We start from the raw sequence: 15,355 nt of genomic DNA, 5'->3' as shown, positions 1-15,355 counted from the left end.
TCGCGCCACTGCACTCCAGCCTGGGCAACAGCGTGAGACTCCGTCTCAAAAAAAAAAAAAAAAAAAAAGAAAAGTTTCAGGTTAATTGGTACTTTTATATTTTAGCTTTGTAAAACTTAAAACATTTTTAGCTTTGTATCTCTTCATCCCGAATTTTACAGGAGTGTTGGCATGTATTTAAATCCTCTATATTTTAAAACACCATAAGGCTTTATTATTATTTTAAAATATTGCCAATATCCATTTATATTTTCCCAGTTTTATTCTGCTTGTCACTATTCCTTTTTTTTCAATATCTCTGAAATTACATATTGGATCACCTTTGTTCTGCCTAAATAACAAAAACAAGTATTTGTTTTAGTTTGTAATTACTGGTGGTGAATTATCTTTGCCTGAAATTTCTCAGTTTCTGCTTTTAAGGGATATGTTCACTGAGTTTAAAAATCAAGAAAGTTTTTTTTCTTTCAGCACTTCAAAGATACCATTTCATCTTTATGTTGAGAAGATAAAATGGTATCTGTCATTTTATTTTTACCTGTTGATTATTACTACTAATAATATTTTTAGTCACCTGTTAGATTATTACTTCTTCAAATGTTAAGATTTCCCATTTGTCTTTTATTTTTGCAGCTTTATCATGGTAAGCCTACATGTGATTAAGCTCAGTTTAATCCTAGGTTCTTTGTATTAGACTTGGATGATCACAGTGTTTCTAAATCTATCGTTTTTATATGTTTGGTAGTTGTGGATTGTGCCTTGTTCTCTTTTGAGTCTTGTTTTGGTTCCTCTTCCATTCAGCTATTGCTGCCTAACAAATCACCCCAAATGTTATTGGTCTAAAACAATAATCACTCATTTAGTACATATATCTGCAATTTGGGCAGGGCTCAGCATGGAGGCTCATGCCTTTTCCATGACATGTCAGCTGCAGTGATTTACCTAGGACTGGAGGATACACTTGCAAGATGGTTAACTCTCATGTCTAGTAAATTGGTGGTTACTGTTGGCTGAGAGTTTATTCAAGGCTGCTGGCCAAAGACCTTGATTTCTCTCCTATAGACATTTCCTCATGTCTATAGGAAATACAGACCTCTCCATGAAATATTTGGACTTTTTCACATTATTGTGGCTGCATTGTAAGAATAAAGACAGGAAGTGGAAAAGTCCTATTCCTTAAGTCCTGAGCTTGGAAACTCACAACACCACATTGGCCATCTTTGTTGGTCAAGCAGTCATAGTTAAAATAGTCAAGGTCAATGGACATGGTTCTACCACTTGGGAAAACAAAAGAATTTGAAGACTATGTTTTAAGATCACCAAAGCCTTCAATTACACATATACTAGACATTCTAACTATATGCAAAATAATTCTCCTTACTTCCTGCTCACATATTTCCATCCATTTAACTCTGAGTATGATTCTGAATAAATGTAGTTTGTTTCTCTCTTTAATGCTATCAAATTTGCTGTTTCATATATAAGTTGACTTGTAATTTTGTTTATTTTGGCATTTTTAATTAGTTCATTTGTAGTTTCTACTTCTTTCTAAAATTCTAGATATTATCTTTAATTTTCTTATTAAGCATGTTTATTTTAAAATCCATGTTTGATAAGTTTATTATGTGATTCCTGTGGGTGTTTCTATTCTTTGTTATTTTTTCTTGGCTTTAGAACACATGGCCTTGTCATCATGTGTGTCTGCTTATTTTTGATTAAGTGTTAAGCATTATATATGATATGTTGCAAAGATAATTTGAAGCCTATGGTGATGTTATCTTCTTCTACAGAGTATTTTATCTTGCTTCTAGCAGAGGTACAGGGAAACTAACAATCCAAGATTATTTGAATTAAATAAAAATTCTAAAAGATTTTAAGTTGGGCTTTATTCCTTGCAAGGGCTGTATATTTCCATTTTACTCTTAATCTTCCAGTGTGGCCTTTCAGTCTAGAAACTTAAAACCTAGGGAATTTATTTGGGTCACATTTCTCAGTAAGATTACAACTACACTTTCTTTTTTCCTTTAGCCTGGGAGGATTTTACAACCCTTCTTTAGGGTCTCAGCCTCTCAGGAGTCTCTTCTGAAATTGGTAGATACCTTTAGAGGAAGCATGTCTCCAAATTGTATGCTCATTTCTCTTTATTTCTTCATTATCTGGGATATTGGCCATTTAATACTTTACTGCTTTGATAGATGTTTGGTGCCTTCACACAGATTTTTAAAAATATTTTATCCAGCTATTCTATGCACTTTCAGTGGAATGCTTTATCTGAATAATTTATCCTGCTGTTACTGGATAGGGATTTTTACACTCTAAAATATTTCAATAAATTTGGGCAGAGCCAGTAAATTTTCAGATTTTTGCATTTTGTTTTCATGGACTAAGAAAATATTTACTTTTTAATGGTTTTTAGTTTTGCCAAACATAGTATGTGCTTGGTAAATATTAGTTCTAAGTTTTTACTTTTAAGTATATACCATATAAAATGGTTTCTATTTATGAAAAGAGCAGCAATGAAGTCATCCTGCTGTATCTACTGGGTTTTACATCTGCAGATTCAACCAACCACGGATCAAAAATACATATTCAAAAACAAGAAATAATAAAAAAGTGTAAAAACATTCACATAACATTTATACTGTATTAGTTATTATAAGTAATGCAGAGATGATTTAAAATATATGAGAGGATATGCATAGGTTATTTGCAAATACTGTGCCATTTTTTATAAGGGACTTGAGCATGCTTGGATTTTAACATCCACAGGGGTCTTGGAACCCTTAGGGACAACTGTATTTAGTTTATCTGCTCTCCTACAAGGACTTCAGTCTTTTGCTTATTATTAGGTTTCTATTTACTTTTACTGATGTAATTATTGACATAATAGTCTCACTCCTTTATATAGTTTTGTTGCCAGTCACTTAAGTGTTCACTATAATTTACTAATGATTCATCTTTTCTTCTGAGCATACACATCCGCCACTTAACTTTCTCAGTGGGAGGCTAATTTCCTTTTTCTGGAGGCTATCATGAAGTGGAAAAAACCTGGGAGTCAGAAGACTCAGCTAAGGTCTTGCTTCTTCCTGGTGGTCCCAGACTAGTAAATTGCAGAGAAACTGCTTGCACTCAAGTGCATCTACAGTTGCCCAATTGTCAGATTTTAACTTATCAGGGATATACTAACTACATGAGAGTAAAGGCAAATGCTCTCCTCTAGGGTTCTCTGCTAAATACTTTCTGCCTTTTACTTACTAACTAGAAATGATTTCTCTTTTCACCTGTGAAACTAGAGCTCAGTTTTCTGTGTCTCTTAATTATTCTATGGCTTCTACATTCAATTTATGCTTCTGATACAATTTAGCACTACAGGGGAAAGGTTTTATAGTCTTAATTTGGGGCAAAAAGAGTGACCTCTCTATTAGATGAGTTCATGGGTGATATATTTATCTTATGCAATGCTCTTAGGTGCTCTCTCAAGCTGAAGGAAAGGGTTTTGGAGCCAGCGATGGTGGTGCATGCTTGTGGTCCCAGCTACTGAGAGGCTGATGCGAGAGCTGGAGTTGGAGTCCGGCTTGAGCAATTTATCAAGTGAGACTACAAAAAAAAAGAGAACCCATTACTCAGGATTTTCACCATATAAATATTTCATGCTCCTGATTGGGGGACCCAGAGCTATACCATCATTGATCCCAACCTACCTTAGTGTTTCATTCTCCTTTTTCCTCCTACTTCAGACTTAAGTGAAGAAAACCAATGAATAAACTATTCCCTCCAGCAGATGTTATACTGTATTTCCATTGTTTGAGCTAGTATAGAAGTTAACTGGCATGGTCTCATAGGAGATACTCTGAGGATAGACATGGTGGCTGAAGAAACTACTTGTGTAGGCATAATAAAGAGGGCATGTGAAGATTAAAAAGAAGAGCTCTAAGCCCAGAGCTCCAAAAGTATGACATAATCATTTTTTCTTACTGAGTTAGCATATATTGTAACGGAGAGCTAATTGAATAATAAATTGAGAAAACTGACACATAGCCTAATGTCAGTCTTTGGGGATCTTTGGAGTATTGCTTCACCAGCTGGAAACATCTGTGGCCAGTGGTACCTTTGCCTAGTTTTGCTTGCGCCTGCTGGTCTCATCCTGCCTGCTTGGCCTGGCAGGCTGTGCTCGGCTCATGCTACCCTCCCAGATTCCATGCCTGTCAAGGTCAAGCCAGGCACAGAGTAGTAAGGGGTGCATGAGTGAGCAGGCACAGGGTCTGGCTGCTGCACACAGCCAGGCATGCTGGCTGCGGGAGGGCAGGCAGCTCCAGGCACCAGTATGGGTGTTGGCTCCTGTGAGGCTGCAGCTGGACTAGGCATACCACAAGCAGCTTCTGCTGTTGACACTGAAGAATGTGGTGGTGCCTGTAAGTTTGGAGATGCCAGGAACCACAGAGCCCCAAAGAGGGTGTCAAAGCCCTGACTCAGGGAGCTCCTAGGTCTGGGGTCCCTGCAGGGCCATAGCTCTTCTCTCCTTCTCATAGCCCACACGGTGGTGAGTGAGGGGCATGTTTCAACCCCATTTGTGTTATAGTTCTTTCAGTCCTGCTATCTGGGGGTTGAAAGTTCTTGTCCTGCATCCAGGAAGAATGAGGTACGCATACAACTGGAGGGTGAGTAAGGTCAAGAAGTGCTTTATGGAGTGACAGGACAGCTCTCCAGTGACTCCAACTGGGTAGCTCCTTTCTGCAGGCAGGTCATCCTGATATCTGCTCAGCTCTCACCTGAGAGGAGACCCACAGTGGGTAGCTCCTCTCCACGGACAGGTAGTTCCACATTTGACCAAGTCTGGCTGAGTCCAGGTTTTTATGGGCTTCAGAGGGGAAGAAGTGTGTACTGACTGGTCCGTGGGTGGGCCCAGGAGAAACATCGTAAGTTCTCACTCTGGTCTGCGGAACTGGCAGCCCAGCCCCCAGGCTTCAGTTCATCCACAGCTTGAAAGTAGGACTTTACTGGGGACTCACCCCTTTCTGCCCTGGAGCATGTTTACCTCCTACCACCATCAACCTGCCATTCATGGTGCCCATGGCACTCACATTGTTTGTGCCATAGGGCGCCTGTAGACCCTCACTGAACTGCCCTCAGCACTCCCTCAGCCCCTCTCCCATGCTTGTGGGTGCTCAAAGCCTGGAGGGGGCTGAGGCAGCAGGGGGCTGGCATGTCAGCACTGCCCCAAGTGCATGCACACCCAGTTGGGTTGTGACAGTGTCCGAACTGAGCCACAACTTTGCTCCGAGATCGGAGTGGGCATCAGGAGTCGGGGAGAGGCCAGGCAGTGGGAGCAGTCACTTCTGAGCCTGCAGAGGCAGGTGGTCTTGCTTGGCCCCCAAGAGCACAGGGATGCCTGGGTCCAAAGCCGTGACTGGGCAGCTGCACCTGTGCCCTTTGGGTGGGGCTACCACCTGCCAACTCAGACGCAGGCAGCTTCCACCTTTTCCCAGCTTCCACCGGCTCCATGGAGTGCAGATCCCTGGTCACACCTCCCCTGCTACAGCTGGCGTCTTCACAGCAGCTGCTCCAGATGGTCTGCTGCTGCAATCACTAACATTAAATAGATCCACCAAATCTCTTTTCGGGAGGTATTCAGAATTACAGCATTTCATTTCTCCTTAAAGCCTGTTATGAGCCATTGACATTTTAAGGCTTATACAGAAACAAATGCATTTCTGAAGGAGGAGGAAATGGGACAGAAGTAACATGTATTAAATTTTGATTCTTATGTGCCATGTAGTGGTATCTTATTTAATCCTTGTGACAATTTATTATATGGGCATTATTAATATGATTTTACAAACTCAGATTTGTTAAATATTTTTTCCCAAGAATACAGAATTAGTAAGTGCAATTTAAGTTCAAATCTAGCCCAAGACCATATCCTCTACTCCGAAATTTCACTGTGTCCCTAAAAGCTAAATAAACCTTTCAGGGTGGGAGGGATGTGTGTAAAGATAACATCAAGAGAGGAATGATCTCACTCTACACTGAAATAGTTTTAACGTAAAGAAAACACTATAAAATAAGAAAATAAGGGAAAACAACTTATAAAGAAACTGAAGCAGTAATACATTTGAGTAGAAAATCTGCTTTTAATAGAAACTTCAACTTGATTTTGTTATATTTACAGTGTTCCAAATTATTATCTACAAGCAAAGTCATCCAGAAAATTAAGGGAGCCATATATGATAAACATAAAAATTAGAATTTTGACAGAATAAAATAAATAGCATCTAGTAATTACATTAAGTATGTTTTCAATCCCATGGTAAGCTATTAAAAGTACAACAACTGCTCAAAGCATGCTGCCAAATTTCTTCAAAATGACTTGTTTTGAAATGTTGACTAAGTATCTCAAAACTGTATATCATCTTTAGTATAATTAAACATTCTTCAGACCAAAAACATAGCTTTTCCTTGTGTTCTTAGACATAAATTATATGTGACTTTCTCTTCCATATTAGGACACACGGGATTATCCATTTTAAAACTTTAAAAAAGTTTTTTAAGCTTCTACCACTTATATAAGGCTTTATAGTTTATACATCGCTTCTACCTAATTATAAAAAATTAGCCTATTAAGAAAAGTTTAATCTTAAAATCCCTATTTTTCATTGTAAATGTTCAACAAATACTTAATAGATGTTTATGCATTCATAATTTTTTTACTTAACAAATATTTAGTGAATCAACTTCATGAATGAATAAATGAATAAATTTAGTTCAAATTGGCTACATAACTTTTAAAGATCACTTGAGAAGTGGCCACACCTAAGTCTCTATCTTTGTCTTCTGTTTATTCAGGGAGGTCATAACCTCTAGAAACACAGATACATGCATGTAATAAGTGGTTTGTTGATATCTGATAGAAAACAGGATGTGTTCAATGACATATCATATGTTCAATGTGCTGTTCTTCTGTAGTAAACATAGTTCATCAGAGGTGCAATGAACATGGTGCATCAACATAGAATTCACTTTAATCCCAACACGTGCTTTGTCGTGCATTGCCTTAGGAGATTTGTTTTGCTATTTCTCTCTGAAAAAACTTGTAGCATATGGCGTTATCCTCAAGAAGAAATAGTGTTCTAATCCATAATATTATGTTTATTTTCAGAGTTGATGGCCACTCTCTTATTTGTTGTTTCCCCCATCAAAGCTGCTTCATTTCTTACATTCACACAAGTATAGGAAATAATGGGTTATCCCCAGTATAGGGGAGTCCTACTTCAAAAGAGAAGGAAGCAGTACCAGGCTGAATGCCTAAGTAATTTCCATGCAAGAAAAGCCTTATGACAAAGTTTATTTCAGAAACTTGAAATCAGTTAATTCTGTTTTTTGATTCTCTGTTATCCTTGGCCACCCTCCTTTGCCCCATGCTCATCAAAATAAAGTCTTAGCCTGCACTTGTATTGTTGAATATTTTCCAGATCTTTGCACCATGCTCTATGGGACTGGAACTTGATTGGCAAATTGATTGTTCTTTGGTGGTATTAAAATAATACTTTATATGTTTTTTTTTAGTCTTATTTGAAATGAGTTCCTCCTAGAAAACACTGGGTCCCTGTTAGCCTCCACCAGAGGAAACTGTTGCTTCTTTCCATTGCCCTGTGCCAAGCACCATGAGATAGGATCAACATTCTACCTGAAATTCTTTTTTAAAGGCTCCTACCATTTATTGTTGTTCTGTTCTCGTCCTGGTCACTATAGTCTTACCAATCACTTTTCTTCATTCCTGTGAGATGCTTACATCTGGCTCACTGTTTTCCTCCCTACCACAACTATTTTCATCAGAAAATTTTAATTCCTACTTGGGTGACTTACCCAATATCCTGCCATTATAATTCCTTGCTTCTCAAATCTAGTTATTCTCGTAGGCTGTATATATATTTTTTCTTATCAAATGTGAAATAGCATCCAACTCTAAAGTCTTACATTACTGTAATCTGCTATCTGTCACAAACCTCCTTCCCTTAAAATTCCTCATTTTCTACTAAACCTGCACTTCAGTCTTGTTTTGGTACCCAGACACTTGATTACTCGTCTGTCTCCAAGTGTGTAAGACCACAGCTAGTTTCATCCTTCACTCTAAGGTCTGTGCTACGCCGAAACAGTGATGCTCAAAGTGGAGTTCTCAAACCAGCAGTATCAGTATCAACATCTCTTGTTAATTAGTAGAAGCACAGTTTCTTTGGGCTCCATCCCAGATCTACTGAATCAGAAACTCTGATATTGGAGCCCAGCAACCTGTGTTTTAAAAAGCCCTGTGGCTGATTCTTATACACTCTAAAATTTAAGAACCACTAATACAGAGCATGAATTCAACCACTCCCTTGCCAGCACCTTTAACACCTTTGGGTGGCAAAGAACACTCGAACATAAATAGATCATTATTTTATTTCAAACCCTCCCATGTATAAGATTTCTAACAATTCACCAAGTTCTCCAGCTGTATCCAGCATCTATCTTCTATATACAACCTCTACCTTCAATCCAAATATTTTTTTAGTTCCTATTCATCTAAATTTTAATACTGAAAAATGTTAAATGCCCATTACTTGATCCTTCCAAAGGTGTTTTGCTTAGAACCATCCTCTGTGAAGGATGCTGAGCGATGCTAACTTCCTCGAGGTGACATATATAGGAAAGGGTGAAGATAAAATTTAAACTCGGGTCTAGCTGAATATAAAATCCATGCGTTTTTTCCATTTTGCTGCCGAATGTATGAAATGACAACCAAATCAATAAGCCATTTCATTCTAGTTGAAGTAGCACTTAACCAATGAATGCTTTATAGGATTTTTAAAAGTGAGTGTTCTATAAAAATCTGTTATAAAATAACTTTGGTAAATATCAGGTTAAATCATTTTCCTTAGTGTAGGACTTCTACAAATCTTTAATGTGCTGTTGTATATTTTGATCCTTAAAAAATCAGATATAGTATGATGTTGTCCAAAATTATTTGACCAATAACCATTTGTTTGTGAATCATCTAGATTAACATCTTGTAGGGCTAGTGTTCCAAGAGATGCTGTGGAAAATTTGAACTTCATCTATTTCCATTCTTTTCCAGACAAGTGGAATTGCTTATCTTTCTTATTTCATCTGCTTTCACCCTCTGTTTTATTTTGCCACTCTTTTGAACTAGAATAGTCAAGCCCCATTTCCCCACTAGGCATTACTTTTTCCTTCCTTCAAAGATAGTCTTATATTCTTCTGCCTCAGGGCTGGGTTCAGAGGAATCACATTTAGCCTATAATGCTATGAACCAGACAATATAGTGTGTTTGCATATATATGTGTACACACATATATATACACATATACACATACACAGACACACACACATATATATACTACCTCATGAAATCATATAGCTTGATAATACGATAGTAATTTATAATTTTGTAGCATCACAATAAGTAGCATGTACCTGCCTGGGGCTGAATAAGCTGTGTTAGGGGAGCAGTCTGCAGAGCAGACCATGGCTTTCCGGCCTAACCCACACTGGGCATCACAATTATGACTGCAATTCTTATGGGATCTTCACACAGACTATATGCATATCCAGAACACTACCTGGAGGGGCATTTTGCCTTAGATTTTATTGGAAAAATTACCAGAGGTTAAGTGGAAAATGACTGAATAATGGAATGAGGGTATACACACTACTAAGCAGTTAAAATTTAGAATTGCAGGACACTACATACTATAACTATAGTTTTGATATTAATTTCAATTAATCTTCACTAGAAATTGGTTAAAGGGCTAGGGAATGGTATTTAATCGATGATTTTTTCTGGCCTGGCATATTATCTCTGTTTCTTTCGTTGTGCAGGTTCCGCAGATCTTCTTCTTTGCGTTCCATGCTCTTCTTGTCCTACACTGGTCTACTCTGGTATGTTTGCTCAGGGCACTTAATATCAATGTCAGGTAATGATGGGTACCTTCTAAAACTGCTCAAGATTTGTATTAAAAAAATACATAGTCCTCATGACCTCTAATGAGAATAGGATTTTCTCCAAGTAACTGCATAAGATTATAAGATTTCCTGAGAGAGAGAGACTCTGTGTGTGTGTGTGTATGTGTGTTTCTGTGTGTGTGTGTGTGTGTGTGTGTGTGTGTTCTATAGGTTTTGGAGTTCTCATTTAGTCTGCATTCTCCCTTGCTAAGGTGGGAGGATGGGGATTTTAAACCCTTTCTCCTCGGCAGGAAAAAATAGTATCTTCTAGATATATATGGGCTGAAAAACATATTCTCCCACATACAGGCCATGGACTCTATGATGCTATTATATATCCCCTGCAGTTATAGGATCTCAGAACAATTTAATGTCCATGAATATGAGGCTATTTTATGAACTGGATATACAAAGATAAAAAATAAATCACTTTGTCATCTCTTAAGTATTTTCCAGAGAAAAGCAAAGGTGTTGAGCTTGTCCTTACCTCTCATATAATCACAGAATATCAAACTGGAAAGAATTTAGAACCAACCACTCCTTCCCTAACTAATGCTCGCCTATTCTCTGCAGTAACCCTGCCAGTACCCCTGCCAGTACCCCTGCAGTACCCAGACTCTACATAAACACCTTGAGTAATAGGGAGTTTACTGTTACCCTTGTCTGCTTGTTTAATTTTGCTCTGCTGTAATTGCTCTTGACTCAATAATTCTGCATTAGGGCATTACCTGAATAAATAATTTCTTCAATGTACTATGATATAGCTATCAGAATATTATGTTCATTGCCATATGTTTTATAATAAAGCATGAAACATGTTTTACAAGAAAACATGGAAAGCATGTAAAAAATAGAAACAACCTAATAACCAAAAAAAGAGATTGATTAGAAAAATTATAGCAATCTGTACATTAGAAAGCTATGAATTCGTTATGAAGGATGAGATATATATTAAGGATATAGGTACAGAACTCATGTGGTTCTCTTCCTCAGCCCGTCAAGTGCACTTTGTATGATGTACAGGCATACTGCTGTTCAGTTCAAGAGCTCTAACCAAGTAAATTGTCACTCATGTGATTCATATTTAAAACCTATAATAGATCAGTAACTACTGTCAGAGAATAGCACATGTCATTATCATGGATGATACAGCACCAATCATAGGTTTTCTCATCATGGAACTTACTAAATTGTGGAGAAGACACACAGTGAACAGCTATTTATAGAAAAATGCTGCTGATGGTGATTATAGAAGTATGAGGATAAGTATGCACATCAGGAGAGTTCTGTCTTGACTAGTAGTCAAAGGGTCAAGAGAAAGTAATGTCTAAGGGTGAGGCCTAAAGGAAAGAAAGATGCAGTTGATAAAAGAGTTAGCTGGGGTTGGTTGGAATAAGTAAAGCATTCCAGATAAACAAAAAGTGTGTGCAAAAACAACCATACTCTCCCTCTCTTTCTCTTCCTCTCTAACTTTTCTCCCTCTCTTGCATCAAATAAATATTTACTGAGCAAATGCCACACACAAAGCATTATTTCAGGTCCTGTGAGTAAGATGGAGATTGAAGGTCTTCCTTCAAAATGTTTATGGTCTACATTGGCGAATCAAAAACATTAAATATAACTATGACACAAAGCAGAAAAATCATGTAAAATATTCTAGAAACATGACTATTTCCCTTGCCATTTGCATTAGTCTGTTTTCACACTGCTATAAAGACATACCCGAGACTGGGTAATTTATAAAGAAAAGAGATTTAAGTGCCTCACAGTTCAGCATGGCTGGGAGGCCTCAGGAAACTTACAATCATGGCAGAAGGCAAAAGGGAGGCAAGGCACCTTCTTCACAAGGCAGCAGGAAGGAGAAGTGCCAAGTGAATGGGGAGGAACCCCTTATAAAACCATCAGATCTCGTGAGAACTCACTATCTCAAGAACAGCATGGGGGAAATCATACCCATGATTCAATTACCTCCACCTGGCATCTCCCTTGAGATTATGGGGATTGTAATTCAACACGAGATTCGGGTGAGGACACAAAGCCTAGCCATATCACCATCTAATGTGATTAGAATTTTATACAGATATCAGAAATTGATATATAGGCTGCAAATATGATTAATAGAGGTAGTATTCTAATGTCAATATCCTTGTAAAAGTTCATTGCAATAGAGGAAAGCATTAAAATCGCAATTTTTCTTTTTTAATATGCTATAATGTAAACATGTTATTAAGCACATTTTCTTCTGTCTCATTTCTCCTCTGCAGGTTTGTGAAACAGACAGAAGAAGTTGCAAGTGGTCCTTAAAGAAATTGCAGTTATTCAAATCCTTATGTATAGTTCTAATTTTATTTACTATGTGTAATCATTTAGAGAATGGTTATTTTTATAATCTCAATAATAAACAAGTACTATTGTAACCAGGGGGTGCCCAAGTATGTAATCAGAGAACACTAATCCTGGCAAAGGATTGTGAGGTGGTCAGGAGGCCAGCTGCCTTTTGACATGGTTAGTGTCCTGGATTTAGATTACTTTATACATAGTTATTAAGATTAATATTTGATATATTAAATATTGCCTGATTCAAATAACTTTGCTTAAAATTTTTCTGTATTTTAACTTGTCTAGGGTTTTCTACTTCTTCTATTTTTATAATATTTTCTCATTTTTTAGATTACTAAACATTATACTTATCCACATGTGCCAAGATGTGCCATTTAGGTCTCTGCAGAAGTCAGCTGTTTGGTATTATCACCTGCCATATATGTTGTGTGCAGCAGCAGTAAGAAGTATATGCTCCGCCACTGCTCTTTCTCATGATTATTTTCTCCATTCCTATTAAAACGAATAATTGTTATGTTAATTCAATAAAGCAAACCAATAAGGAATGAAATGCATGGCCCAAAACATAGAAAATGAAAATTGTTTGACCATTTATGCAATTATTGAATCCAATTAAGATGATCCATTTTAAATTTAATATATGCTCGCTTTTGGAATGTGTTATGCATTGATGCTAAGTGAATGGATCTAAGTAAATCTATTGATATCTCTACTGTCTGTTTTATTTTATTTGTCTTAATCTAAGTTTGCTTTCTGTTCTTTTATGCTTTAAAGTAATTTAAGCTTTCATAAACTTAAATTACAAAACTATATAACAAGGAACTATATCAAGGAAACAAATGTTAAAGGCCAGAACATGGATAAAGAATTTTTAAAAATTCAGATTGTAAAAGTTAAGTCAATTCCCTAAATCAAATAATGTAACAATCTTTCTTACATTAACATTTTCTTGTGTATAGAAACTCATGTGACACATTTTTATAAAAGTGTTATGTTTTATAGGTAGAAAAAAAGGAAGTTTTAGAAACAGTAAATTTTTTAATCAGAAAGGAGAGAAGGCAAGAAAGTAAGTTTAGGGGACCAGAACATTCTTCTATTTAAAACTCCTTGCCATGAGGAATATTTCTTCAAAAATGTTTAACTGAGGATCCAAATGCTTTTTCTATTAGAAATATTCTTTCTTTAAAATATGTCACCCCTAATGCTTTCATCTGAGCTGCACTTTCCTCCAACCACTGCCTAGTTGGTTTTCATCCTCCTCTTGCTCACTGAGCTTCTCCTGGGAATAGTCATCCTACTAAGTGCCTCATCAGCCTCAAGAGTCAGATCCCCCAGGATATCAGAATGTGTATTGCTGAAGGTGCTGTCAAAGATAAAGAAAACCAGGCACAAGGGAAGTGGTAAAGACAAATTTTCTTTTTTTTTTTTTTTTTTTGTTGAGACAGAGTCTTGCTTTGTCGCCCAGACTGGAGTGCAGTGCCCGGATCTCAGCTCACTGCAAGCTCCGCCTCCCGGGTTCACGCCATTCTCCTGCCTCAGCCTCCCGAGTAGCTGGGACTACAGACGCCCGCCACCTCGCCCGGCTAGGTTTTTGTATTTTCTAGTAGAGACGGGGTTTCACCGTGTTAGCCAGGATGGTCTCGGTCTCCTGACCTTGTGATCCGCCCGTCTCGGCCTCCCAAAGTGCTGGGATTACAGGCTTGAACCACCGCGCCCGGCCGACAAATTTTCATTAGTCATAAACTATTGCAATAGAGAAGTAGGTCCAGTGTGAACTGAACTGAACTATGATTTGTGCAGAGGTGGCTAGGACTCATAGAGGAAGGATGAGGAGCTAGGGATGGGGAACAGCAGGGACTCGAGCAGAATCAGGGAAGTGGACGTTTACAAAATGTGAGAGAGTGGGGTTGGTCCACGTGGAGCTATCTGGGTTTGCAAACTGGCGTTTATCAAAGTTAGATTCCTACCCTCCCTCTGAGACTGGGAGACAGGGACCCTATTCAGGAGTTGGCTGGAGCTGGTACAAAACAGTAAATTGTTTTGCAGCCCTGAGCTTTCTGTCAGGAACTTATGGCACTGGAGTCATTATCCTAAGGATATGCCCTTGAGCTGTTAGAAACCATGTTAGTATTTGTTCACGTCTTTGAATGTGGGAGATGGGGGTGGATGAAATTGCTTATGCTGACATTTTGTGGTTTTAGGCCAAGGTTGAGGGTTAGTTGAGAAGAGGACTCAGAGGAGCTTGGCTGGTGTTTAGTCAGGGAGAAAATCTTCATCAACGGCTATGAGGCAGGACACACACGTGCACACACACACACACACACACACACACACACACCCCGATCTCTGCTCTCTTTTCTTTGTCAATGCCTTTAACCATTTCCAGAGGCCAAGGCCAGAGGTCAAGGTCAGTGAAGAGCTAAATACCAAATCAGGAAATTTCTCCAGGTTGCTTCTCAATCTTTGTTTCAAATGTCACACATGAAACCTGAATCTCTTGGCACCCCTCTTGGCTCCTGTTACTCTTTTTGCCTCTTTTAGGTTTCTTAACATAGCTCCAGAGTTACTGTAATGATGAGACTTGAAAAACCTGCACTAAAAGGGCTTCTCAAAATGCTCCTCCGATTCCATACTTCAGTATCACTGCTGTGAACAGATGACTTAGGGCCCCATGTTATGCTATGGCCTCTGTGTGTCCCTGGAGCTGGCTGAGGTAACTTCTGACCTTCTGGACCTGGAGGCCATCACAGTCTAGTAGGGGAAACACACATATGAGCGTATAATTTAAATAACATGTTGGACTGTGCAATGACAGAGACATTTACAGGCCACACTACTGTGGGAGCATAAAAGAACAGTTGTGAATACATCTGAGACCTGGACTTGGAAGTAAGTTGTGGGGTGTGTAGGAAGTCAAAGAAGGCTTCCTGGAAGAGGTGATGCCTCAGCAAGTCCTTTAAAGATGAGAGAGTCAATGGAGCAATGAAGGTAGGTAGGAGGGTCTTAGTGGGAGCAACAG

At 38.2% G+C, this 15,355-nt stretch overlaps 1 protein-coding gene across 5 annotated transcripts in view; it reads left to right on the top strand.

The window, feature by feature from the left end:
* The window catches only part of C8H8orf34 (chromosome 8 C8orf34 homolog), a 493,915-nt gene extending 480,866 nt beyond the window's left edge, over positions 1-13,049 (top strand). For 4 of the 5 annotated variants that reach the window (XM_071068138.1, XM_071068137.1, XM_071068134.1 and 1 more), the window contains 2 exons: positions 9,874-9,933; positions 12,261-13,049. In XM_071068138.1, coding sequence (XP_070924239.1) covers positions 9,874-9,933; positions 12,261-12,268 — 68 coding nt within the window. In that variant the 3' untranslated portion in view covers positions 12,269-13,049. The remainder of the gene's footprint in view (positions 1-9,873; positions 9,934-12,260) is intronic. The other variant, XM_071068136.1, reaches the window with a different exon arrangement.
* The last annotated feature ends 2,306 nt before the right edge of the window (positions 13,050-15,355 follow it).

Source organism: Macaca nemestrina, chromosome 8 (assembly GCF_043159975.1).
Source record: "Macaca nemestrina isolate mMacNem1 chromosome 8, mMacNem.hap1, whole genome shotgun sequence".
Classification (NCBI taxonomy): Eukaryota; Metazoa; Chordata; class Mammalia; order Primates; family Cercopithecidae; genus Macaca; species Macaca nemestrina.
Note: the sequence above shows the minus strand (reverse complement) of the source record. Positions and strands in the feature narration are given on the sequence as shown.